This window comes from Alligator mississippiensis, chromosome 11, assembly GCF_030867095.1.
Source record: "Alligator mississippiensis isolate rAllMis1 chromosome 11, rAllMis1, whole genome shotgun sequence".
NCBI lineage: Eukaryota > Metazoa > Chordata > Crocodylia > Alligatoridae > Alligator > Alligator mississippiensis.
In genome coordinates, this window is record NC_081834.1 from 12,703,666 (window position 1) to 12,729,783 (window position 26,118).

The 26,118-nt window shown below is 43.6% G+C and overlaps 1 protein-coding gene across 10 annotated transcripts in view; it reads left to right on the forward strand.

The window, feature by feature from the left end:
• AKAP13 (A-kinase anchoring protein 13) overlaps nucleotides 1–26,118 on the forward strand; it is a 321,421-nt gene that overhangs the window by 269,241 nt on the left and 26,062 nt on the right. For all 10 annotated transcript variants that reach the window (XM_059714583.1, XM_019477514.2, XM_019477513.2 and 7 more), the window contains 7 exons: nucleotides 1,761–1,893; nucleotides 10,900–11,071; nucleotides 16,086–16,153; nucleotides 18,139–18,205; nucleotides 21,215–21,350; nucleotides 22,261–22,373; nucleotides 23,520–23,666. In XM_059714583.1, the coding sequence (XP_059570566.1) occupies nucleotides 1,761–1,893; nucleotides 10,900–11,071; nucleotides 16,086–16,153; nucleotides 18,139–18,205; nucleotides 21,215–21,350; nucleotides 22,261–22,373; nucleotides 23,520–23,666 (836 nt within the window). The remainder of the gene's footprint in view (nucleotides 1–1,760; nucleotides 1,894–10,899; nucleotides 11,072–16,085; nucleotides 16,154–18,138; nucleotides 18,206–21,214; nucleotides 21,351–22,260; nucleotides 22,374–23,519; nucleotides 23,667–26,118) is intronic.

A 26,118-nucleotide genomic window follows, 5' to 3' on the forward strand; every position in this document is an offset into this window, starting at 1 on the left:
TCTGGATGCTTCTGGTTTAATGCAACATAAGAACAATTTTAGACAATGATTTGAGTTGTTTTGCAATGTAAAGATTCTCAGGTTTACGTAACTGTGGTGCAACATAAAGCACCATAATTTAAGGTCGTTCTGATTGGTTCCCTTTCCCTTTTTTCATGATGGCAAGGGTTTTTTGTGTTTTTAGACATACTTTATTCTTCCTTGCCTGGCTGGAGGCTTTCATTCATCTTTTCTAATGTGAGGGAAAGATATCATTTGTGGCGTTGAGGGAACTGGATCTTTGATTGCTGCCTGGTATACACTGCTACTTTTCCTGATAATTGTAGCTTGTATCTCTGTCCCAGAAAGCTCTTGAACATGTTTTATAGCTGTTTTCTCTTCCCCTTAGTTTCCTCAGCTGACTAACATTTCACCTGAGGTTTGCATTCTGTCTCTTCTTGGAAAGATTGCAGCCTTTCCTAGAGTCATTTTTTTTCATGGAGATGCATGTTGTTAGTGGATATTTCACTTCTTCTCTGACGCCATATCCTTTAAATGGATATGGATGGAAAGTCATCCTGATGCAAGGTTGGGGGGAGGGGGGGGGTGCTTCTGAAGGACATATCTTAATAAGTTAATGTATACTATGGATTGTTAGCATGGCTATTGGTTTGAGCCCCATTGCGCTAGATCAGTGCTTTTCAACCTTTTTAAGTGCTTTTCAACCTTTTTAAATTTGTGGACCCCTCAAAATTTGAGTGGAGGTGCCCCCCTTTGGGAATTTAGAATGGAGGTGCAGACCCCTTTGAATTGGAAGTGTAAGTATTCACATAGTTTTGACTGATCATAGTAATCTTTTGCAAACCCCATAGACGTAGTCTGCGGGCCCCCGGCGTCCATAAACAACTGTGCTAGATGATGTAACAAAAAGATGGCCCCTGCTGCTCTGTTTTCATTGTAATAGAGCATGTGCAATGGGTTTTTGTGCAGAGCGTTTTGGCATCTTTATAAAATCTCTGTCATCTTCCCATTTGAGAAGCTCCAGGACAGTTATTTTATCTACGGTTACCATCAATCTGGCTTGCTGTCTTGCCTCTGAGGTCTGTTTCACCAGCCCCTCTGAAATTCTTGATGGCTCGGAGCACGGTGCGTTGTATGCCAGTAGATGAACAAATAAAAAGAACCAGTTCCTGTTTGATCTGCATGAAAGGCACCAGGAAAAATCTGTTGTCTATCAAAGATTGTTTTTAACTAAACCACCAATTAAACTGCATCAAAACTATTGGGGATACTTTCCAGACAGAGTGCTTCCTACTGGAGGCTGTCCTGCATGCAGAGTTCATCGTATATCTTCCTCTATAACAGTCTGATCCAAGTAAATAATAGCAGACGCTAATAATTAAGCATGGAGACTGAGAGTATACATGTGTAGTCATACTGACTTGGCTGTCTCGATGGAAAAATGCTGACAGTGAGTTCACAGCTATTTCTCCCCTACAGCAGCAGAGGGCACTATGACTTGGTTTGTGAATATAAAGTGCCAAAAAAAATTACTATGGAAATGTTTGTGCAGCTGACTACGTAGCATTTTCTCATTAGCTTGCCATTTTCTTTGACATAACACCCATTGACCGATGAATCTATTCGGTATCTATAGTAACTGGAAGAAATGTGTTTGGCCTTTTAAAAAAATCTAAGAGTGTTTCCTCTTCGATCTTCTTCATCTTCTGATATTCAGCAGAAAAGAAAAATAAATGTCTGTCCGTCTCTCTTGGCTTTAGTATCTCTGAAGAGAGCTGCAACTTCCCACCTAACAGCCCCTCTAGGAAAGATTTAGAGTGGAAAAGTGGAACAAAAGTCAGTCGCACCTTCAGCTACCTCAAGAACAAGATGTCCAGCAGCAAGAAGAGCAAAGTAAGTGGCATCAGCTATTTGTGTATTCTCTCTCTTTTGTGTTCACCTTCTTGAGAGTAAGAAAACTTCTTGTGCTGATAAGAGTCCTTCGGTCTTTTGGGCAGCAGAGTGCCGTTCTGTTCAGTGCGGGTCCAGGACTCGCTAAGAGCGTGCTTTCGTACTTCCCTTACTCCTGTGCTCATGTGCTTAGTCAAGTAGATGAACCGGCCAAATGAGCCAAAGCCTTTTCATTCTTAAAGAGATGCTGCCTCGCAAGACGTGATGTATTTTACTGAGCAAAGGGGATTTTCTCTGTATTGAATGTCTTTTATGGCAAATTGTTAACAGGCTTAATTGCAGATTTGAAATATTCACAGCTTCCTTTAAATATGAATCTGTAAATCCAGTCATAACTGGATCTGTTTTCTGATCTTCTGAAGGATGTGAGTCTTCAATAACACCAGAAGTTGTCATCAGCTGCTTGCGTGGCATTAGTAATCGGTTCCAGTTAATTGCGGGGAAGGACTCTGCCAGACAGTGCTTGAAGCATCTGCACGTTCTTCACGTGCTTCTTCTTACTTTACGGCTGTGTCTAGTTACCAGTAACTGTGCCAGACTGGTATCGTTTGGGTTGACTTTTTATAAAGCAGACCGTTTCGGTCGCTCATGAAAACAAAATTGGGGAATGACGTTGTTTGGTGATGCTAAAAATTCTCTGTCTCAACCTCCCAGCTCTCTGCTCCAGAACAGGATCTTGAAATTGGGCAGGGGGTTGCCTTTTCATCAGCAATGTGCCATTTGCTTTCCTCCTAGGAAAAATGCCTACATTTGGCCATGTTGTAAGCCTTCAGAAAATCTCAGTTTGCATATATGCTCAGTAGAGCCCTGTGAACATGGCTACATCATCCATCATGGCTAGGGGGCTACCCAACTTGAGGCAGCTGCAAGCCAATGTCACAGGCACGTTGTGGGGCTGGCTTGCTGTTTTTGTTGGTTCATCATGGTGACCCACCGCCCGCCCTTTCCCCATACCTCCTGATTGGTTGAAGGGTATTTCCCCCACACACACGTACACTGCTGATTGGTGGCAAGGGCTGTCCATCATATGGTTCTACCCCTCGCTGCTGATTTACCGAGGTCTGTCCATCACGAGGCCCCGTTCCTTATATTGATTGGTGGAGGGGGCGGGACTGTAAAACAGGCAGCCCTCTCAACCAATGCCTGCTTGCCTTGGTGCCAGCAGCCCCCTTTGTGCTGGAGTGTGTGGCCAAGAGGACTGTTGGCTCCCACTGGGGAGCCAGCATTTTATTTTTGGTAATTTTTTTTTTTCTTTTTCTGCTGATTTTTGCAGAGATTGCCCCATTTCACACAATCCGCAAAATGGAAATTTGACTAGGTCCCTAATCATGGCTCCTTTCTTGCTGATGGAGCGATTTCAAGCAGCCTTGCCAAGGAGGGTCGAGGCGGAGGTGGGTTTCCTCTTCACTTGGTGATGAGGTAGGACTAGGCAGTAGACCTGACAGCAGTGAGACCATCTTGGCTTTCTGAACCCCAGTGGGTCCAGACATCCTAGAAGAGGAACCATCCTGACTGAAGTGAAAAGGGGCAAGGGCCAGATTTATAGGGGCAGATAAGACCCTGGGAGGGAAATGGGGTAACTAAGGCTATAGACAGATATAACCAGTGCAGTGGTATCAGAGGATACCGGGACAAATGATTGCAGTCTAATTGTTCTGTCTTCATGATTCTGTACTGATAAAGTTTTCCTAAACTGCTCCAATTTTAAACCTGTATTACCCAAGGTCAAATTTTAGGTGAAAAAACCAACTTGCATCACCATAGGATCATGCAGACATAGCATCATATCATCTACTTGCATACTTCCAATCAGCAGCAGCTCCTTCCTTTTTAAAGCAGCTAAAATGTCCATACTCTGAGATAAGACAGAGGGATGGTGGAGGAGGGGTGGTAGCAAAGACAGCCTGTGACACTGCTTTTTGGCAATAACTGTGTGTTATTGTGGACGGACTGCGTGTGATCCCCAGGTAGCTACACTACGGTACAGTGTAGCTACCTGTGGATCTCACGATGATCTATGGTCACCATGTAGACACACCCTGAGTATAGAAGATGAGAGAAGAGGTGGGATGGCAAAGGGACTGTGGTGAGGAGTCTGTAGCCTACAGAGACCTTCCTACCAGACTTAATGTGGAGCCCAAGTTTTTTAAAGCTTAATTTTGCTCTTAGCGCATAACTGGGGAACACACTAGCACATTGTTGTCTCCCTCTCTTGTCTGGTTTTCATGGGGTACGTCTGCTCTGCAGTGGCGGTGTACCCCAGGCAGGACAACCCTGAGCACACGCCACCTACCCAAACTTGGAAGTACACCAGTGAAACTGCTCCAGGGTCCTTCCCAGGAGTAGCTCCCAAACATGTTGGAGACCCAGTTCTCAAAAGCTGCTGCAGAGGGACACCTTTGAGCATCTTTTGTTGTCATATTTCTGGACTTGAAGCATGCATTTTGAGAACAGGTGGGCAGGACTTAAGAACTTCTCACCCAGGGCTTGCTGCCGTGGTGTGCTTATGCCCACAGAGCTTGGCAACCTGCTACTTGTACCTGTTAATCGCTTTGTTCAAGGGGCAGAGATCTACTTTCTCATTCTAGGGCCCTGTATGCCTCCACATCTCATTACTGGTTTTGCAGTTACCCTTTTTTAAAAAAGAACCTAGGAAATAGCACGTGCATAAACACAGTCATGTTGGGATCATGTGTACACAGTACTTTATAGTGACGTGGTCATGTGCTGTTTCTCCCGTGGTTTCTTCTACCATTCAGTGGACACAGTGGACTATGGTCTGGTTCTCTAGGGAGTGAGGCTGCAGATTGTAAGACTCTTATGTCATTTATTATTTAAGTTGGAAGATATGTAATGAAATCAGGCAGGGTCTATAGGATTACAGCAATTGTGGGCTGCCCTAGAGAACAGGAATGGTGGCAGTAGTAGGTGTAACCTCCAACAGGATATTGCACAAGTTACTTCAACCCAACTTACCAGCAGGGACCAATAACTGTGTGTCTCATTTTCTGAGTTACCCAGCTTGAAACCCTAGCATCTAACTTGCAGAAATGCTGAGCACTCAGCAGTGTCGCTGAAGTTGGTAGTCAGAAGCTCTTCGAAAAATCAGCCCTTAGGCATCTCAGAGTGGGCATCCAAAATCTGTGGACCCTTTTGACCTTCATCTGTCTCTGCCATGTGTGGTTTGTAGAAAACAATGCCTTCCCATCATGCCTGGTTGTGTGAGACTAAATGGCTGCAAAGCATTGAAATAGTTTAGCAGTGAGCATCATTGGAAAGCCTTCAAGGAACATGATACTGCAGCCTGTTTGAATCAAGTGCAGAAAATGAAGCATAATGCCATTTAGCAAACTCAGTCCATATATTGTAGAACGACCTAGTGAGCATTCTCCTCACTGAATCCTGTGGAGAAACTAGTATGTTGTGCAGTAAAGATTGTATCAAAATTGCCATATGCTCAAGTGAAATTTTACTGCTGGTATTTGCTATCTTGACATCTCAACCTCAGTGTCTCTTTAACAAAGTTGTTTTTGTGTAATGTGGTGAACACACAACAGCAAGGTCATCCCTGATAGGTATCTTCTAGGGATTGCAACACATTCAGTCCCTTATGCAAGGGAGACCAGTTCCCTTTTTCGTGGATCTGTCTCTACAGGATGCATGTGGTCATTGGCAACTCAGCTGGCTTAGACTCTGGGAAATTTTAAAATAAAATGGAGCAGTAAATATCCTTATTCACCACTGCAAAGTGCCACATCGTGGCGTTTATTAACATAGAGTCCTTCATACCAGCTGCTTCAGAGAATTGAGTAGAGCCTGTGTAACAAGTTGGGGGATTTACTGACTGTTCTTGCTGAAACAAATGCCATACAGCAAGAACTAGGGGCTTGTAGCAATCAGGGTTATCTGCAGAGGGAGATTATTTTAGGATGAAAGGTAAGGTTGCATTATAAATTGGGAAGAAGTCTCTACCCCGGCCTGTTAAACTGGAGGTCACAGATTGGCACATACACTGACTTCTATGATAGCTTTGAAACCTTGGTAAAGCCAAGCTCATTGCAAAACACTGGATGTGAAGTGTATTTTTTTAATAAAAAGTCACAATACCACCTAGCAGCCCTTGACATTTTTACTACCTGGCAATGCAGCGTGTCAGATCTTCAGGAATGTTTGTGTGGGATGTGGTTGAGTTGAAGCTCCTAGGTGCAGTGAATCATTCCAGAGACAAATAATTCTTCAGAATTAAAACAAGCAAGAGTTAAAAAGAAGAAGAAAAAAACCCTTGAAAGAGGAAGTAGAACAGGAAGGCTGGTTTCTGCTTCTGTCCCTGCCTCTGTTTCTTGTAGGGCTAGAGAAACAAAGATGCAGCTGCTGCTTACCAGCTTCTGCTGTCCTCAGAGCTGTTACCTAGAGTAACAAGCTGTGAAATAAAGTGCTGTTTCGAAAGTTTGAAAGGCAGCGACCAATATTTAAAAGAGCAGTGACATTAATTACAATGCAAAGGAGACAAAGGCCCATGGAAGGAAATTTAAACATGGAGAAGGGAGGAGTAAAAAGTTTGCTACATGCACCATCACATTACTCCAGTTTTACATGCATGCGGGTCTGGTGCAGGTTCTGGTCTACACATACCCTTTCTCTGATATTGGATAGGGAGATCTTATGTCTGATGCTGTAGATGTGTAAAAGAAACCTCTCCAGCAATCTGTATGAGAACTACCTGGATAACCAAAATGGTATTATAACAGCAAGTATAACAACATCATAATGAAATATGATGTGTGCTTCTGTTTTGAATGGAATAAAATGTGCTTTTTATAATTACCCCAACATGAAAAATTATTTTTAAAAATTTTATTAAATCTTTCTGTCTTTTAAAATAATAGACTTGGTTTTTATGCAGCTGTCCTTTTCATATTCAGCTCTTGCCACCATGATTTCTATAAATGGCCATAGCAAGGGTAAAACGTGATAGAAGCAGCAACAAAATAGTTAAGTGCATCGTCAAGGAAGCCAACAGCCGTTCCTCCCTCCCTCCCTCCCTCCCTTGCACAAGTAGTCTCTGACTTCCTCTCCCAGCTCTATCATGGCAGCTTGAACGGATCAGTTTGTTCTCACTATGGACAACTGCGTGTAGAGAACAGCTCTCCTGCTCCTGGGGAACTATGTCGATAAAACGGAATAGGTTTAGTGAAATACCCCAGATAACGGTGAGGCTGGCAGGACTTTCATACTGGGAGGTAAGAGCTTGCCTGTTGTCTTATGCTGGAACCTGATGTTAAAAAATATACAGGAAAAATGAAGTTGTGTAATATATGAGGCCTTGAGAGAGATTGCTTTGTGTCTGGGTTATACAGTCCTGCATGCTGTTGGGGTTTGGGGGGATTCAGTCAAGTTGTTCCTTTGACCAAACTGGTTGTTAATGTGTGGCTGAAAAGCATTTTTATTTGCGCTTGTTTTTTGGTGATCTCTTCAGTAGCTTGTAGTGTAGAAAGAACATTTTGTTTCATGGTAACACTTTTTTTTTTTTTTGGTGCAGTTTCTGTACCAGTATGAGCACCTGACATATGAAAGTTGCTGTTTGGCTCACTGAAGGTGGTACATCATTTCCTGTTTTTAACTGAAGTATTCTGAGCTTTTAAAAGCATTTCTAAAAATTTCCTTACGATTTTACAAAGAATGCTTTCTTTTATTCCCCAGCCTTCAGAAAAACCAAATTGCCCAAGCTAGTCTTTAAACATCAGATGCATTCGTGGTGTAGTTCTGAAGGTGTTCAGGTCTTCCAATGTCTGGTTTGGGCCTAGGAAGATCCTGGTGTTCAGTGTCTGAATTCATCCAATTCTGACTGTCAAACAAGTAGGTTGTCAAGCTCCCATCCCGTAAGAACTAGTCCACAGCATTTAATTCCTGAACTGAACGCTGCTTGAGTCATCTAGTGCGGTGGATTTTGAATAGGCAGATATAGAGCCTTTCACTAGCAGGTCACAGTTCTAGATCAAAGGTTTGGTAGCTGACAGCACTGGGAATGAGCTACAGACAGGGGTGACAGCTTTAAATAGGACTGTCATAGTCTTGTAATGCTCTCATGCATTTTATGGATGACACTAAGATGTGGGGAGAAGTGGGCACACAAGAAGGGAGGGACAGGTTGCAATTGGATCTGGACACGTTACAGGGGTGGGCAGATGAGAACAAGATGGGATTCAGTACTGACAAGTGCAAGGTGCTGCACCTGGGGAGGAAGATCCAGCAGTACGTCTACAGGCTGCTGTAGGATCCCTTCTTGTCAGCACAGAGGCAGAGAAGGATCTTGGAGTCGCAATTGATTCCAAGATGAACATGGGCCGCCAATGTGAGGACACGGTCTGGAAGGCTAACCGCACCATGTCATGCATCCACAGATGCATCTCGAGCAGGTCCAAGGAGGTGATCCTTCCCCTCTATATGACACTAGTCAGACCACAGTTGGAGTACTGCGTCCAGTTCTGGGTGCCACACTTCAGGACGGATGTAGGCAACATGGAGAGGGTCCAGAGGAGGGCCACCCGCATGATCAGGGGTCAGCAAGGCAGGCCCTACGAGGAGAGGCTGAGGGACCTGAACCTGTTCAGCCTCCACAAGAGAAGGCTGAGAGGGGATCTGGTGGCTGTCTATAAACTGGCCAAGAGAGACCAGCAGGCAATGGGAGAGTCCCAGTTCCCCTGAGCACTGCCAGGAGTAACGAGGAATAACGGCCATAAGTTGACGGAGAGTAGATTCAGGCTAGATATCAGGAGGCACTACTTCACAGTCAGGGCGGCTAGGAGCTGGAACCAACTTCCAAGGGAAGTGGTGCTCACTTCTACCCTGAGGGTCTTTAAAAGGAGGCTGGATAGACACCTTGCCAGGGTTGTTTGACCCCAGTATACTTTTCTGTCCAGGGCAGGGGGTCAGACTTGATGATCTGCTCAGGTCCCTTCCAACCCTACCTACTACAAAACTATGGATGCTGTAGAAAGAAGGGCTTTGGGGCAGCAGCTGATAATCAGGAGGGGTTCTTTATCAGACACTGTTGGGATGGACTCAGGTCTTGGCATTCAGTCTTAGGTTCACAGAGAGAAGCAGAAATGTTATAATGTTAGTGTTACTAATTATTTGTGTGTTATCAAAGGCTCCGAAGTTTTTCTCTTGGTGATTGCAGAAGTTGCCACCCCAGCATTAACTACTTCATTGCCATTGTCCAGCTCAGCTGCCAAGCAGCAGGAGGGCTGACTTTTTTGTTTGTTTGTTTAGACCTCTGTTGCAAAAATATTTAGTCCCGGGTACATTGCGTGCAGTTAACGAAGTACAAATAAAAGCCACCAAAATCCATCCTAATTTCACTTCAGGCTTGGTTGCGATTTCTTTGTCACAAGACCTCATGGCTGCAGTCATCAATTGAAATTAAAAAAAAAAAAGGCATGATATAACAATAGTTAGTTTGGTAAGTGTTAGTGTTGGGGGCGGGTATTGCTCAGATTTGGAATTTGTGAGTGAGGAAGCAGAGCAGGGACTAGGAGCTAAAACTCCAGTGCTGGCTGTCCTGTATTTAAAAGGACTTCCAGGCACATAGGAAACCAGTGAGTCTCACTTCCTTTATTTTTCAGTATCTTTGTATTTAAGGGTTTTCAACCAGATCACGAGTGATATGAGAATCTTTGTGTCTTCTGTGACGTAGCTTTTGAGTTACCAATTAACCTGTAAAATTGGTATCAGGTTTTAAATCGATATTTTAGAGGAGTGTGACCTTACTGATTTTGAATGTTATCTTCAGGGTAGGAAGGAGAGACAGTTTTTTTTCTGGCACGGTTGGCTTTGCTAATCAGCCTGCCAAAAACTACCAAGCCTCAGAGGTTATGCCCTTCTTCTCCAAGCGGAGAGCAACTATTGGGACTTTTTTAGCTTAGCCAGTCTCTTGTCTGTCTTCACTCTCTCTGGTTAACAGTGGAGCCACACTGAAGATAGCACCAGAGATGACTCAGAGAACATTTAACCAGTGTCTAGTATAGCAAATTACTTGATGTGCTGTGGATAAAAAAATTGTGAAAAACATTTCTCAACAGTTATTTGCAGTCAATTGCATGAAATGGTAACCACTGAAGTAAGTGACGCCAAGTTAAAAGGGAAACCAGAGGCCGCTAAGCCAGCTTTATGTCCTAGAGCACACTCTTTAAACACAGGGTGTTTATAAAGTCCTTGTGCAACTTTAAACTTTAATAACTTTAGATATACACATAATAGAAACAAACTGTGAACGGCAATTGAAAGCAAAATTCATTAAGTTTTTTAGCATAGCGTAAGCTTTCTGTGAATTGGAAAATCTGATCGAACAATGCATCATGAAAGATGGCGGTTGTGGTGAAGTCTAGAAATTTGAGCTGTGCTGTCTTAAAACTTGATGAATTCTGCTTTTAGTCGCTGTTCACAGTTTGCTTCTATCATGTGTACATTCAAAGTTATTAAAGTTTAAAGCTGCACAAGGACTTTATAAACACTTGGTATAGTTCTGTTTCTCAATTTAAGATGAAATTGCAAAATGTAAGTCCTGTACAAGGGCCTTACAAGTTTGGTCCATGTAGAAACTGTTGGTTTAGTTATCCTGTAGTTTGTTGAAAGTTGTGCAGAACTTTGTTTTCCCCAGTTACTATTGAGTTATGATCAGGGCCAAGGTATTTGCCTGAAGCCAGAAATGAAAAGAAACACAAATGTTTGGAGAAGAAACCTCCGGTCTTGAGCAGCTGTACTTGTAAAATGCCAGTGTAGCATGATAATTCCTTTCTGTGTAGGCCATAAATTTGGTTCCTAACTGAGGCTTGGAAAGACCTATGATTACATATGAAGGTGTTCATGGGTCAGTAGAGCTGTGGCACTGAGGGCAAACGATATTGTCTTCAACAAAGTAACAAAGAGCTGCCTCGTTTTTTTTGGCAGGAAAAAGAGAAAGATAAGGAGAAGATTAAAGAGAAAGACAAAGATTCCAAGGAGAAAGAAAAAGACAAGAAGTTGTTAAATGGGCACCTCTTCAACACAACCCCTGTTGTGGGTCCCGTCACCTGTCACCACTGTATGAAACCTTTCAACAAGGATTCGTACCTCTGTGCAAGTAAGTGGTTTTGCCTTTGTGTTGCACTGCAGGGAGAAAATTTGTCATCTGTCAGGATGGCTTATGGTTGATTTTCTTCTTTATTTAGCCCTTCACTTTGAGAGTTTTAACACTTGATGAAGGAAGAACTAAATGGGGTTTCCATGCATCAGGTTTTTTTTTTTTATCTCAAGTAGCTTGGATTCAAATAAAAAACTAAAATGAAATTGAACTCGACTTTCAACCTAGTTTGCGACTGAGGATTGGCTCAGTTCAGAGGTATAATGTGATCTGGTGTGTTCATCCACGCTCAGCCTGGTTGCAGCAGATTAGGACTGAAAGATGCTACTGAAGCTGTGTAAAGGCTTGGGACTGAAGTACCTTGGTCTCAGCTTTGCATTTCCACTGCAGGGAGAAAAAGTGTTCAGTCCCACGTATACTTAGATTGCTGCCTTAGCTCCATCAGATGCTGGCTCAGTGTGTCAGTGAGCTCTTGGAGGGGCAGTGCTGCAGTCTGAAATGAGCATGCCCTCTTTGTGTTCCTGTGCACGTGCACGATGATGAGACTTCACATCAGATCAGATATCAGCCATAGTTCTTTTCAGGATTACCAGCAGGAGTAAATCTTAACTCTTGAAAGGTGAGAGTAGTTGTCTCAATTGTTGTAGCATCTTTCCATGCTTTCAGGTGCTTTTGATAAGGTGGGGGGCTGGGCTCTCAGAAACCTGATTCTGGTTTTGTTATCAAGTCAGGCAGAAATATGGCTGGTTTGGGGCAGAAAAAGGGCAGGTGCGTTCTCTGGTCCCCAGTCTAGTGGCTGTTAGCTTAGATTAACAGTGTCTCAGAGGAAAATATTAGCCATTTAACGTTGAAAAGACTGTGTGAGTGATAGATAATTATGGATGCATGTATGTGTGGGGAACATTAGTGAGGAAAGTGTGCAAGTTTGCACTGTTATCACTGAGGACTTCAGCAGCGCTCAGGATATGTTGTGTAGCATAGACAGCAAACTGGGCACTGGCTGGGAGATAGTTTCCTGTTAAAATGAGCCTGGGCATCTTGCTCTCGCTTCTGTTGAACAGTTATTCATATGACAAAGTAGTGCATGTCATTGATAAGGCTGGAAGATCGAGCTCAGCAGAGACCAGAGAACTGGGGGTGCTTTAGAGTATTGAGTGCAGAGCTGCAAGATGGGTAAAGAGCTGCACAGCAATGCTTTCCCCACTCCTGACTGGCACTTTCAATCCTTAGTATCTAATCCATGATGGTTTCCATACTCAAACTTAACTAGTGCAGAGTATTTGCAAGTACCTCTTCCAGTTAGAAGTGGAGGCCACTTTCTCACTTGGATCCTAAATAGTTTATGGATTATGCACAGTTCTGCCTTCCCATTAGGGGAGAGTTCTCCAGCCCTGAGCTATTGTAAAGCAAAGGGCTGTGAATGGTCTGTTGTGCTGCAGGGTGGGAGCTACTGCTGTTTGCAGCCTTCTGCCATCTAGCAAGAAGGATAAGGATGATCAGCTTCAACAGACAACCAGTGTCCACAGCTGCTATGGAGAGAGGCAGAAAGGACAATAGCCAGTTTGTGTCCCCAGAGTCAGAGGCAGCTTTGGAGTTTCCTGGAGGAGAAGGGACTGTGGCAAGATTGTTTGCATGAAGCAGTCTGACAGGAAGTGGAAAATGTTAATAATTACAGACTCTTAAATGTGTCCTCTCTCTTCCCTGTTTACTTTTTTGGGGGGAAAAAAATCTTCTCAATCCACTTAAGAAACCACATGTCTCTGTGTTTAACTTCCTTTACATCCCAGTGAACTTCAGTTTTTTTCTAAATACCTTTTGTTAATAAAGACCCAGCAGCTTTTGGACTTGCCAAGATCGGGATTCACTTACCAAGCCCCTCTAATTAGCATTGTTCAAGATGTACATTGGTTTGTGACATTTCCTTTCACTTCATGCTTGAAGCTACACAAAGATTTAAAGAGTTAAAAGACATGCACGCAGTGTAGGGACTTTTCACCATTCTCCAGTGCCTAGACTGCTGTCCTCACGGTGATAGGCACAAGAGGAAGTCAATTATAATCATAAAGACACCATATAATACTTATGCTGAACAACAACAGCTGCATCTCTGCAATCACTCACTTACGATATCCAGGGACCTGGGCAAGAGCTTTCAGGGATCCCGATGCCAGACTCCCTTATGTGTTCGTTGAAAGCTGGGAACCAGAATATTCTTCTTTCTTTCAAAATCCGTTCCTATACATGTGTGTGACCTCTCTAACTTGCACATTATGAATGGATGTACTTCTAAGGAAAAAGTAGATGTTACCCTGTGAGAGAGCCACTCACTGTAGCTGCATAAGATGCTGCAACAAATTTATAAGCATATGCTAGACTGCTCTAATTTAGCTAGTCTATAAAGCTGCAAAGCTGCCCTTTCTTCTGCTTGTATATAATCCAGCTATACTTGGAAGAGTCACTGCAAAATTACAGGAGCATGCAGTGTGCATTGGCCCTCTCCATAAGGTGGAATCGGAAGGGAAAACAACCAAGCGCTGTTTGCTTCAATGTCCCGCATCAAATCAGAGCCCCGCGGGTTGTAGGAAGAGAGGGTGCCTTGCTGCTTTAGTGTTTGAAACCCATGCAGCTCACCACTGAGAGGGAGTGCGTTGTGTGGGGAAAAGGGATGCATCACATCAGGGTGCAAACCGTTCAAACCAAGTGGCAGTCTAATTTGTGAAGCAAAACAGGAAGGTGGTCATAATGGAGGTGGCAGTTGCAGCTCCTAGATAAAGCCGAGTTGAGCTCTGCACTTAAAGCAGATACCCAGCCCACATTTCAAACGGCTGCTCTGAATTGTTGCCCGGATGCTTTGGCACTGTTTTGTGGCTTCCCCCATTGTTTCATTCCTCCTTTGTGAGACGAATCCTTTGGCACGTGCCCAGGGGCTGGGGGAGGGCGTGAGGGCCTGGAGGAGGTTCATATTTCACTGGAGAACGAGTGCCACTCGTACTCCATCCTGCTGCATAGCAGAGGCTTCCAGGCAGTTTCTGTATCTCAGAAATGAAACCCATATCAGCATAATCTAGGATCTGGAACAAACTCCCCCCGAGAAGTGGTGCAAGCACCTACTCTGGACTCTTTCAAAAAACAGGTGGATATATTTCTTGCTGGGGTCACTTGATCCCAGCTGACTTCCTTCCTATGGCAGGGGGGGCTGGACCCAATGATCTCATGAGGTCCCTTCCAGCCCCTAATGTCTATGAAATCTATAATGTTATATTCAAAAGGTCAAAGGTCCTTCAAAGTCCAGTGCCCCTTAGGGTTAGCACAGTTGAGGCGCTTCAGGTTGAGAAGCCAGTAAGGAGCCCCATGCCCCACAGTCTTCGACCCCCCACCTGAATGACAGGTACAGCTGGGTCAGCTGGCTGAACTTGAGCACAAACCTGGCATGGGGCTCAAGCTGAAGCCTCTAGAGCAGCAGCAAAATATCTTAACCGTATGCCCCCAAGACTCTTGTGATGCACATCCTTTTTGCGAATGACCAGCACTGAGCAGCAGTCATGGTATTTGCATCAGCTGGCCATAGCTGGTGGTTATTGCTTCAGCTGGCCATGGCTTCCTGCATCGTTGGCCAACATTTTCACAGACATGTCACCGCTGTGACTTTTTTTGTCATCTCTACGACTGTGGTTTAAAAAAAAAAAAAAAATTGAGAGGTTTGGGTCCTATTAAGTCAATGGATTTATGAACCGTTGAGATTATTTTTCCAACTGAGTAGTTCAAATTATTAAACGCTGCAAGAATTAACACGATCCTTTTTAAAATTGGAGACACTGCAGGTGTATTGAAAGGTCACTGTTGAGTAACTCTGGCATTTCTCTGTAATTTAGAATGCCAGCTGGAGCAAAGCAGAACTTCTTTCTTCCCTAATTATTATTAATGGTTTGGTTAATGGAGGGAAAAGTTGAAGGCTAGGGCTGGAACTATTTTTGGAAGCAATATTGTTGGAATCAGAATTTCCATATAAAATATGATGGTGGGGGTTTTGCATCAGTTAAAGCCAACACATTAGTGCTGTCTGGCCAGCTCCTTGGTCCTATCTTGACATAAGCACTTTATTTTTTTTATTGCAGATCCAGCTGAGCAAGTGACACTTGGCTCTAGATGAAGTGTAGATTAGGGTTTGAGAGTCAGGTCCTGAAACAAGATTGAGGCTTGAGTTTGAATTCAAATAGCACCGACATCTCTCAACTGGTTGTCAAATGATTTTTGCTTCAGATACCTGAAATCTTTTGAACGTGGCTGATAATGCATCAGAGCCTTTTGTCTTCTCAAAGTGTGGAAAAATCACAATATTATCCATTACTCTAGGCCAGGCCAGGAAAAGAGGGAATTCTTCACTCTTCTGAAACATCCCAGCACTCACTAAATGTGGATCTCACTGGTTGAGTGGTGAGATTAGGTATTCTTGGTCTTTTGTGGCTGCAAGGGTTGATAGCAAATATTATTAAAATTACAAGCAAGGAAGAGTATATGTAGTGGTCTGTGGGGGGAGGGTTAGGGCCTTATTTAGAAAGCATTTGGGTTTTCTAAAGAACTTGCTTGTGTTTAAATCTGTCCCTACTTCTGCCTGCCTCTGGTTATAAGCTTTTAATCATGTCTACACATGTTAATTGGCTTCTGAGTCTTCCCCTCCCCCTTTCCATCTCTTCTTTATTTGTCATCGAAAGCATAACAGGCATCTTTGTATCTTTTGGGACTCTGCATGCCTTAGATGTTTTACACAGATCTTCCAAAAAAAACCCCAAACCATACAGGATTTTGTTAATGATTGATGCCATTATGTGGCCTAATTATTATGGAGCGGGGCTTTTAGTAATATGTAGAATTTCTTCCTGTTTATGACCAGAAGTCAAACTCCTGAAGTATTCAAAGTCTCAATTAGAAATGTAAATGGTGTTCAGTGGACAAATGAACAGAAATGAAATGATGTTCTGACCTGGCTTGTGTGTATGTTTTCCCTATTTTGCAGACTGCAATGCAATTGTTCACAAAGGCTGCAAGGAGAGCCTGGCTTCCTGTGCAAAGGTCAAAATGAAGGTAAGAGGTGTCATGTTATCTGCTGAATGGGAGGGCTATGTTAAAATGCAGGTATGGAGCGTCTCCCCTACTAGTCCCAGGAATTTCCAGTTTGCTGGGCAGAAACTTCAGTACCTAGCATTACGGGGATGGATTTCCCTAGGCGCTCCTAAAATTTATAATCATTATCCAGAGTGAGAGCTGATGTGTAAATGGGAGAAGTCTTAAGGCAGGTTGAGGGATCTGCACAAAGGGTGAGGGTAAGGATTGAGATGCGGAGCCAAGCAAAGAAATAGGTGGGTATGCCATCTCCCTCTGGTGATGGTCTCCAGAAATAGTGATGTTCTGCTAGTGCTGTCGTGACTGTGGGTGCCTGAGTGGCAGATGTCTGGTGCAGAGCTAAAGGATCTAGCGATGCTGATGAATTCCACCTGATAGAATATCTATTTTGGGAGGGGGAGAGCTCATTTGTAATAACTTTTAGAAGATGGACACACAAGTCCACACTCACTAAAAGAGCATTAATGTTACAAAGTGAGGGGCTCAAGAATTTGGAAATGCCAAGGTTCATGTGGTCTGTCCAATTTGCTCATCTTGAGTATATGAGTTATAACAGTCCTTTACAGTTGCAAACATCTTTAAAAATCCCTGTGTCTGTGTTCTGGTTGGATGGTGCTCAATGAGTGAATGAATGCCACATAGCCAAAGTGGATGCATTTCTGCCTTGTTTGTTCTAGAAATAACGTAGTGAATGAGGCATGGGATTGTAGGAAGAGAACAGATTGTTTCAAGCTGCTTTAAGCATTAGGGGTACCTATACATGAGCAGCGAGGCTGCTCCAGCACACTGTAATTACAGCACATCAGAGCAAACTCGATTAATCGAGTCTGCTGGAGCGTGGTAATTAATTACTGTGCTCCAGCAGCCTCCGCTGTCTCCTGTATCAGCATCTCCATGTTTAAAAATGGCCATTTTGAGGCACATGGATGCTGATACACAAGACGCTTCAGGTGCTGGGCTTTTCCAGTGTGATCACTGCCTTTCTTCAGAATACAGATGTGGAGCATCTTCTGCACAAGGCCTTCCCTGTAATTGGTCCTCCCCAGCCAGAGGAACAGTAGACCTGCTGGTACAGGCAGGAAGACTGGGAAAGTGGTGGCTTGTTTGCTGTCAACACTCTCCAGGCTGGTGAACAGTCAGCCTGGAGAAAGAGGTAGCAGGCCGTCTGGAGTGCATCAGGGTGAAAAGCAGGGCTTAGAAGGGGATGAGCAAGGAGATAAAATAAAACAAAATGCTGATCAGATAATGGATCACAGTCTGTCTGCCATTGAATGAAGCAGAGATCTTTGGGAAATAGTAGTGTGTGATGATGTAGTTAAAGACAGAAGTATAACACACATCTACAATAGGGCACATTCCCCCTTAATTGTGGCATTTCTTAACTGTGGAGTGCTTGATTTTGCTGCTTAGAGTTTCTTTTAAAATAGTGGTTTGTGCAATAGATAATGGTTCTTGATGAATATCGTTGTCCAATATACAGACAGCCTTTATCCAAGTTCATCAGCCTACCATGCTTTTCTCATTTAAGTTTTTCATTTCTTTTTTTAAACAGGTGAGCTGTGGTTGGGGGGAAGTCTCTTCTTTGTGTTATGATTAGAGTTAAAAAATAATAACCCTGCCTGTTATGTATAATGCTACCTCCATGAATTTTTAATAGACTTTTTAATAATCTTGCAGTATCAGCCCTTCCTTTTGTTTTCTTTCCTTTGTGTTGCAAGTGCTTCTCTGCCTGTCATTATGTACAGTCCAATGACTTGGATTTCACCCCCAAGCTAACAGCAATGCCATATGCCAATGCCCAGTGTGCCGTGTCCAAACTCTAAGCAGTTCTGAGAAAATTCAGACCTTGGTAGCTATATAATGAAAACTAAAAAGTATCTATAGATAAGCAAAGGCCTCTACTCCTGTTAAGTGAGGAAATTAAGTCTATTTTCTTTTTCTTTCAGCCACAAAAAGGGATGCTGCAGGCACATGATACCTCATCATTACCCGCAGTAATTATGAGAAACAAACGTAAGCCTTTCCTTCTCTTTTTTTCCTTGATGTTCCTCCTTAAAAGCTGCCAATTTTTTATCATTATCTTTAATTATTGTGATCAAGCAATATTGCACACTTTAGTACGATGAAAAACATTTTATGATACAGGGAAGAGTTATCTATTCTGTGCACAGAAAGCAGTGCTCAGGATTTTAGAGGTGGTGACTGTAATGAGCAAACGGCTTATACTTTTCTGTGTTATCTGTATAATCTTAAATTGATTTAAGGCTGTGATGAAGTGTTGGAGATGCAGTGCTTTCTAATTATCCAGTTCCATTTAGGTGATTTGGAGAAGCTGGAATCTAGTCATGGCTGCTCAACTGAAAATGTCCCTGGGTTAGTGAGTTCTTAACTGGATCAGAGGCATCATAGTTGTTGTGTGAGCCAACTAATATCTCACCATAGTGGAAGGGGAAAATTAAGGATGGAGCAAAGCGGCAGAACTCTGCAACTGTTTAAGTGGTATAGGGACAATATCCACTCAGGTTTAATTTTAAAATAGCCCATAGGCTCCTCTGGCTCACATTGAAGCTAACATCATTTGAAACAAGAATGGCTGCCAATAACTTCTTGACACTGGAAAGAGTGAGCATTAGTGTTTTGTTAGTGTAGATTGCTAGGATATTCAGGACCAAAGAAAATGTATAAAACAATGGTTAAACTGAGTGTTTTATTCAAAGGCCAAGTTAAAAAGAATAGGATCATTCCAAACTGTGCCATCGGAAGGAGCTGTTCCTTGTTGCTACTGCCAGGCAGAGCAGCAACACCCCACTAAGCACCAGAAAAGCTGAACAGGGAGAAAAAGAAATGGAATATAGGAACTAGGAAAGGTGTCTGAGGATGTACCCAGATCCTTCAGCATAATTGGAGTGAGGATGACATAGGATGGATATTTCTGTCTGTGTTGTGCAAGCAGAATGTCAAAGAACCCACCCCGAGAGAGTTCAGGGCATATCAGGGGTGAGAAGACCTGTGCACTCAAGGAAGTACAAGTCGTGTTGCTCATTCAGTTGAACTGAATAAAGTTCTCCACTTCCCAAGAGAGTGGTTAAGGGCTTGTGTATTCTACCCAGCTCTCCGTCAGGCCACGGGTAGCACAGGCAGAACAGGGAAGATTTCAAAGGTGTTCCTGTGTCCCTTTTGGAAAGCACGGGCGTTCAGTGTAGTAACAGTGTGGTCACTACTTCCCTGCATGGGAATGTGAAGAAACAAACTGGGTCACAAAAAACAATGGCTGGCAGTGCATCATCTTTTTTCATTTTCTTTCCCCAGTATCACATTAGAATTTAATTATACTCAAGTGCTTTCTCTCTCAAGAGGCCAGAACCAATACAAACCATCTTGCCACGCTGTGTAGGCTCCATACTTTTCCAAAGATATTGGTGGGGGGTAGGAGGGAAGAAGTTGTAATAAGTGGCCATCTCGGGGCTGGTGGACTCGGCCCACCCGCTTGTTTCTGGGCTAACCGCCCTCCTATCTTGCCTGCTACGCCTTTGGTGAAACATTTGAAAGTTGATAACAAGGCAGGAAGCTGCCCATTTACTTGCCCTGATGCCAAGGGCCTATACATGGCTCCGACCTCCTCTTATACCATATCTCATGCCTCACAGATGGCATCCATGGCCTAACACCCAACCTAAATTTGCATGGCTTAATACCCAACATATAATCCTGTGCCCTCACACTGGGACCTGCGCTGCAGTGCCTCACATTGGGACTCTCACTCCCATGCCCTCACACTGGGGTCACAATCGCACTCATTTGGAGCTCCCAGCCCCTCCCTTTTCCTTGGGCTCCCTGCCTGGTTTGGGACCCTCTTGGTCCCCTCACGCTCCCCACACTGGGGTCTTAATCCCCTTGCCCGACCCTGGGCCTCAATCCCCTTGCTCCTGGAGCCTCACGCCCAGCTCCTTCTTAAGGCTCAGAATCCCACACCCCTTGGAGCCTCACACCCAGCTCCTTTTGTATGCCTCAGGCCTCACTGTGGACCTGAGCCATCAGACCCCTTCATGACCTGGACCCTGCCTCAAGCTCCACATGGTTAACCTGCGCCCTTGCTTTGTCTTTCGGGGTGTGCTCCCCTAGCCTTTCCTCTCCATGGGGTAACCTGCAAGGCAGCGGGGGCTGAGACTTTCTGGCACCCCATACTCGCCCTTCACTGGAGAGGCATAGGTGTGGCATTTCTTGGAGACTGCCCCACCACACCATCCAGCCCCAGCAGGGTGTAGCTTTAGGTCATGCCCCAGGAGCCACCACCTTCCCCATAGCTTCTTCCCTGTACCTCCAAGATGTTGCATGATCAGCAGCTCCAGCTGGGTGATGTTCTCCCCTTGGCTGCTAGAAGCAAACTGGGCTCTATGGCTCAGGGCCTGCTTTTATCACCAATGGTTGGGCCCCATTCCCAATCAGGCGGCTGTGCCTGGTTGGGAGTGCAGCCACCTGCAGGCTGCTCTGCTGCTCCTGTGCCCCTGTGACTAACAGAGCACAACTTGTGCTTGCTTACAGAAGTTTAACCCTAAAATTGTACTTCAGCAAAATTGTCAAAGTGAATGGAAAAGTTACCTTGATTAGGATTTCTTAATGGATCTTATGTTAAAATTGGTTTGAAGGGAGATCAGATTTCAGCAGAGCTATGACCGTGCATAGCTTGGAATCTGCTCCCAAAAGCGGGGGTTCCCAAACTGTGGTCCACGTACCCCTGGGGGTACGCAAGGTATGTCTGGTGGGTACACGGGAGAAATTGGGTCATAGCGTATTTAATTTTCATTATAATAATACCTAGCATTTATTGGGTTAAAATGTAAAATGTATGCTGGTAGGGGCATGCAGGCAGCTGGAAAATCTGGATGAGAGCAAGAAGAAAACATTTGGGAACTCTTCCATAGAGGAAGTGCATTGTACAAAGCAATTTGGTTGAATTGTCCTGTTGAGGTTAGCAAGGAGATGGGATGGCATCTAATCAGAAATCTGACTTTTCTCCTCTAGCCTCACAACCTAAGGAGCGCCCCCGCTCTGCAGTACTTGCCCCTGATGAAAACACCGTCACCTCACTATTCAATAACAGGAGATCACAACAGAGCACAGCACTTTCAAAAAGCGTTTCAATACAGAACATTGCTGGGTAAGGGTTTTTGTCTCACCGTGAAAAAGCACAGCAACTGCACTGTGAGGACAGTGAAAGCTGTACATTATTTCCTGTTTTTTTTAAGAATAATCTGCGTGCGCACTTCTGTATATATAGTTATAAAAGATGTTTCCTATACAGAAATACAAGTCTTTCATTGACCATGCTCAAAAGGAATAAGATACTGTGAGAAACATAACTTAGATTTCCTGTCTACTGTGAGTTTCAGTTTTCAACAGTTTGCAAGTTATGGACCCATTCAGACCCCATGATAATAAGAGCTCTATTACCCACACTATCATTATACATACAGAAGGTTGATAAAGAGGAAGCATTTCTACAAAAAAAATTCTCATTTCCATTTTTCTTAACACCAGTGATTTTAAAATATACTCTGGGGTGTGTGTTTGTAGAGGTGTGAAAGGGAATATCAAAAGGCTCTATCTGGGAGGGAAAGAATTATCTACAAGTTTAATTTTGTATCCAAATCTTTAGATGGAATGTATTCAGCTAGACATTTGCTTGCATAGGCTCCCTTGGGAAATTTCCAATCTTTCTTAGCATCACTGGAAATGGAAAAACAGTAACTTGAACAGCATTTCATACTATGTTTTGGCTTAAATCCTATCCCAGCTAGAATAAGGAACTGGGTGGCAATACAAATAGGGAAAAATACTTCAAAGATTTGCTATATGTTTTTAGGAAATGCCCAGTTCGGTTAGAATTTGAGGTGATCTAGTTTGCTGAACCCTAATTTGTTGTTATTAGCAATAAACGTACGTAACAACACTACATGCATCTAGTACCTACATTTGTGCATAACTAGACAACATTTATGGCAACTTGCAGAACAATTGCCTGGCTGACAAGAGTCCTGACCAGTCTTCTGTTTTCTTTTTGTCTGCAGAGTTGGCAGTGAGGAAAGCTTATTAAATAATTGGAAATACCTGTCGCAGTCAACAGACTCTTTACATAAAATCAGCCGAGTGAATGAATCCACAGAGTCGCTCGTTGATGAGGGTAAGAAATCCTAGTGGTATTCAGATAAACAGAAAAGCATCACCAGCACGTGGAAGGTCTCAGTGTTACCTGCTAGAAATGCAAAATCCATTAAATGCGTTTTGAAATCAGTTTTCTTTGATGGAAAGTTAAAGCCTTTATTTCCTTTTACTTTAGAAAATGTAGACAATAAAATAAAACATGGGCCCATTTAGTAATTTCTTTATAAAAGAGACCATTTTAGCAAGTTCTAATTGGGAGCGGGAGGGGGGAGGGAGACGCAAAGGGTTTCATTTACATTTCAGTGACTTGGCTCTCTATAGTTTAGGAGTGGATCTTTCTTCTCTAGTCTTCTTTCTTTCATAGTTCTGCTTTTCTGGTCCATTCATCTACCTGCCCTACACATTTTACATTTTTTCTTGTCAGTATGTTCCAAATAGAGTTTAATTTGTCCTCTTTTAGTTAAAAATAATGAACCTAGTGTAACTCAAACTAAGAAAAGAAGTTAACTTTTAAGCAGAGAGTTTTCTAAGTTATAATTTAGTTTTTAAACAACTCACGTGGTAGCTGACACTGAGCAGCAAAATACAGAATGGACTTAACTCGGGAGGAACCAAACAAGAGAGAGACTTAGGTGGCAGGGAAATTTTCCAGCTGCCTTGAATTCTTGCATATTTTGTTCCAGGCACAAATGCATGATTTCTTTGGAAATAGGTTGCTACTGATGCATATAATCTTCCACTCTAAGCCCATGGTTTTCTTAGCTTCAAACTACAGGCTTTACAAATCTCTCCTTAACAGTTCTGTTAGTTTACTGGTATAAACAAAAGAGGACAAATAGCACTTTAATTATTATGCAATTATGTAGAAAATACGGCTATTTTTTTCTAGTCTTTAAGCTACAGTTCAGTCTACCTGGTAACTGTGGACTTGCGTAGTGCAACTACCATGCAACCTAGAAAAGTACTTTTCCTTACCAAACTTACTGAATACAGTTCCACGTAATTATCTCCATGCCAGTAGTCAGAAATGTGTATGATGTTCACGGCACTCGTGGCAAAACCTAAAACTGAATACCTAGTAGAAATTTCTAGAATACCTAGTAGAAATTTCAAATAGGGCCAGTTATCTGTGTCTTCATAACCTATTTATGTTGCCTTTATGCAGGTACAGACATGAATGAAGGACAGCTGATGGGGGACTTTGAGTTAGATTCCAAGCAGTTGGAGGCAGAGTCGTGGAGTCAAGTAGTGGACAGCAAGTTCCTGCGTCAGCAAAAGAAAGATGTTGTCAAACGGCAAGACGTCATTTATGGTGAGACATGTAGTCATTATAAGAGACTTTGTTTGACTGCAGGAACCTTCTGTTTTGGAACAGCTATTTTGGCATTGTTTTTTTTTCAGTTCAAGAATAATTTGGAAACTTTAATGAAAATGTTAACACTTCATGAGATCCAGAATTGGCTGGAAATGAAGCTCTCCAGTGCCCTTTTGTAAACTTTAGCCACCTATCTTTCACTCGCCTTGAACGGTGCAAACAAACTGCATTCCCCAGTTTCTGTTGCACACCTTTACACTCAGTTACCGGTGCATTCAGAGTAGTTACTTGCATTTGTTTTTTCACCATCTTGATACAAGTATCCTAATGTGTTGCACACAATCGGATCATTGCAGTGGTTGTTACTGTTATCTGTCCCTCTGCAGTGTTCAGATTCTGTTAACAATATAGATATTCCCAGAAATAAAGAGCAGAAATAGATGACTGGCTCCAAGCTATGCCATAAGTAAAATTCATATATTCACGTCTGAAAATTCCTGACATTTGTAAAAGAATTTTCAGAAATGTTCTTGGTCAACCGCTAGCCTCAAGCACTTAGCAGCCGATTTTCTAGTGATCTGTCAGTCATCTTCTTTGAGAAGATCATCAAGGAGCACATCTGTGATGGGCAGGCATCAGGGGTGATGCTGAGGGGCAACCAGCACGGTTTCATTAAGGGCAGGTCATGTCAGACAAACTTGATTGCCTTTTACGATCAGGTCACAAAAGCATTGGATGCAGGTGTCGCTGTGGATGTAGTCTTTCTGGACTTCAGCAAGGCCTTTGACACTGTCTCTCACCCCATCCTCGTTAAAAAACTAGGTGACTATGGCATTGATGCCTGCACGGTCAGATGGATTGCTAATTGGCTGAAGGGTCGTACTCAGAGGGGGGTGGTGGATGGGTCATATTCGACCTGGGGGAAGTGGGCAGCGGAGTCCCCCAGGGCTCGGTCCTTGGGCCCGCGCTGTTCAATTTCTTTATCAGCGATTTGTCAGCTTCAATTTCTTTATCAGCGATTTGGACTATGGGGTGAAAAGTAACCTGTTCAAATTCGCTGATGATACCAAAATCTGGGGTGAGGTGGGCACGCTAGCAGGGAGGGAAAGACTGCAGAAAGACCTGGATAGGTTGCAAGGGTGGGCTGACAAAAACAGGATGCGTTTCAATACGGACAAGTGCAGGGTGCTGCACTTGGCAGGAGTAACCAGCAGCACACTTATAAGATGGGAAACTCCCTTCTTGAGAGCACGGAGACAGAAAGGGATCTTGGAGTCGTCATTGACTCCAAGATGAACATAGGCCGACAATGCAAGGTCACGGTTGGCAGGGCTAACTGGACCCTATCATGCATCCACAGGTGCATCTCGAGTAGGGCTAAGGAGGTGATCCTCCCCCTCTATGCGACACTGGTCAGGCCACAGCTGGGGTACTGTGTCCAGTTCTGGGCACCCCACTTCAAGAGGAATGTGAACAACATTGAGAGGGTCCAGAGGAGGGCCACCCGTATGATCCGGGAACAGCAGGGCAGACCCTACAATGAGAGGCTACGGGACCTGAACCTGTTCAGCCTTCACAAGAGAAGGCTGAGGGGGGGACCTGGTGACTGTCTATAAACTCACTAGGGGGGACCAGAAGGGTTTGGGGGAGACCTTGTTTCCCCCAGCACCCCCCAGGATAACAAGAAATAGCAGCCACAAGTTGTTGGAGAGTAGGTTCAGATTAGACATCCATAGGAACTACTTCACAGTTAGGGCAGCTAGCATCTGGAACCAACTTCCAAGGGAAGTGGTGCTGGCTCCTACTCTGGGGGTCTTTAAGAAGTGGCTTGATGCCTACATGGCTGGGGTCACTTGAGCCCAGTTTCTCTCCTGCCCCAGCAGGGGGTCGGACTTGAAGATCTACAAGGTCCCTTCCGACCCGACTTCTGTGATTCTATGATCTATCCGTCTCCTTATTGCTCATATTCTGTTATAATGACAAACCACCACTCCTTCCATGCAGCTGTTCTCAGGGTTATTTCTATCTCTATGGGCCAGGACACACAACATGTTTCTACCACTGTGATTGACCTTTAAACCAGTGTTAACAAGGAATAGACAGGTGATATAAACTCCTAAAAGAATCAGGAGTAAAACTACTCTAATGTACATTTTGCGGGGATAGTCGTGAACACATCCACGACTTACCCCAGAGTAGCCATTTGCTCAGTGCAAATAGGTTATAACTGGCTCCCCTGCCACCTAGTGATGAGGTATGGTAGTGGCAGCCTATGGTCTGCTATTTTAGGATAAGCTTATGCATTGTCCCTTTCCTGTCCTTGTGCAGTTTACATTCATGTACAAAACAGATGCACCAATGTAAATAGCTCGTGTCCCAGCCCTGATGTGATGAACCATGCTATCCTGTGCTCTTTAAAAATAAAATATGGTTTACATTACTACTCTGT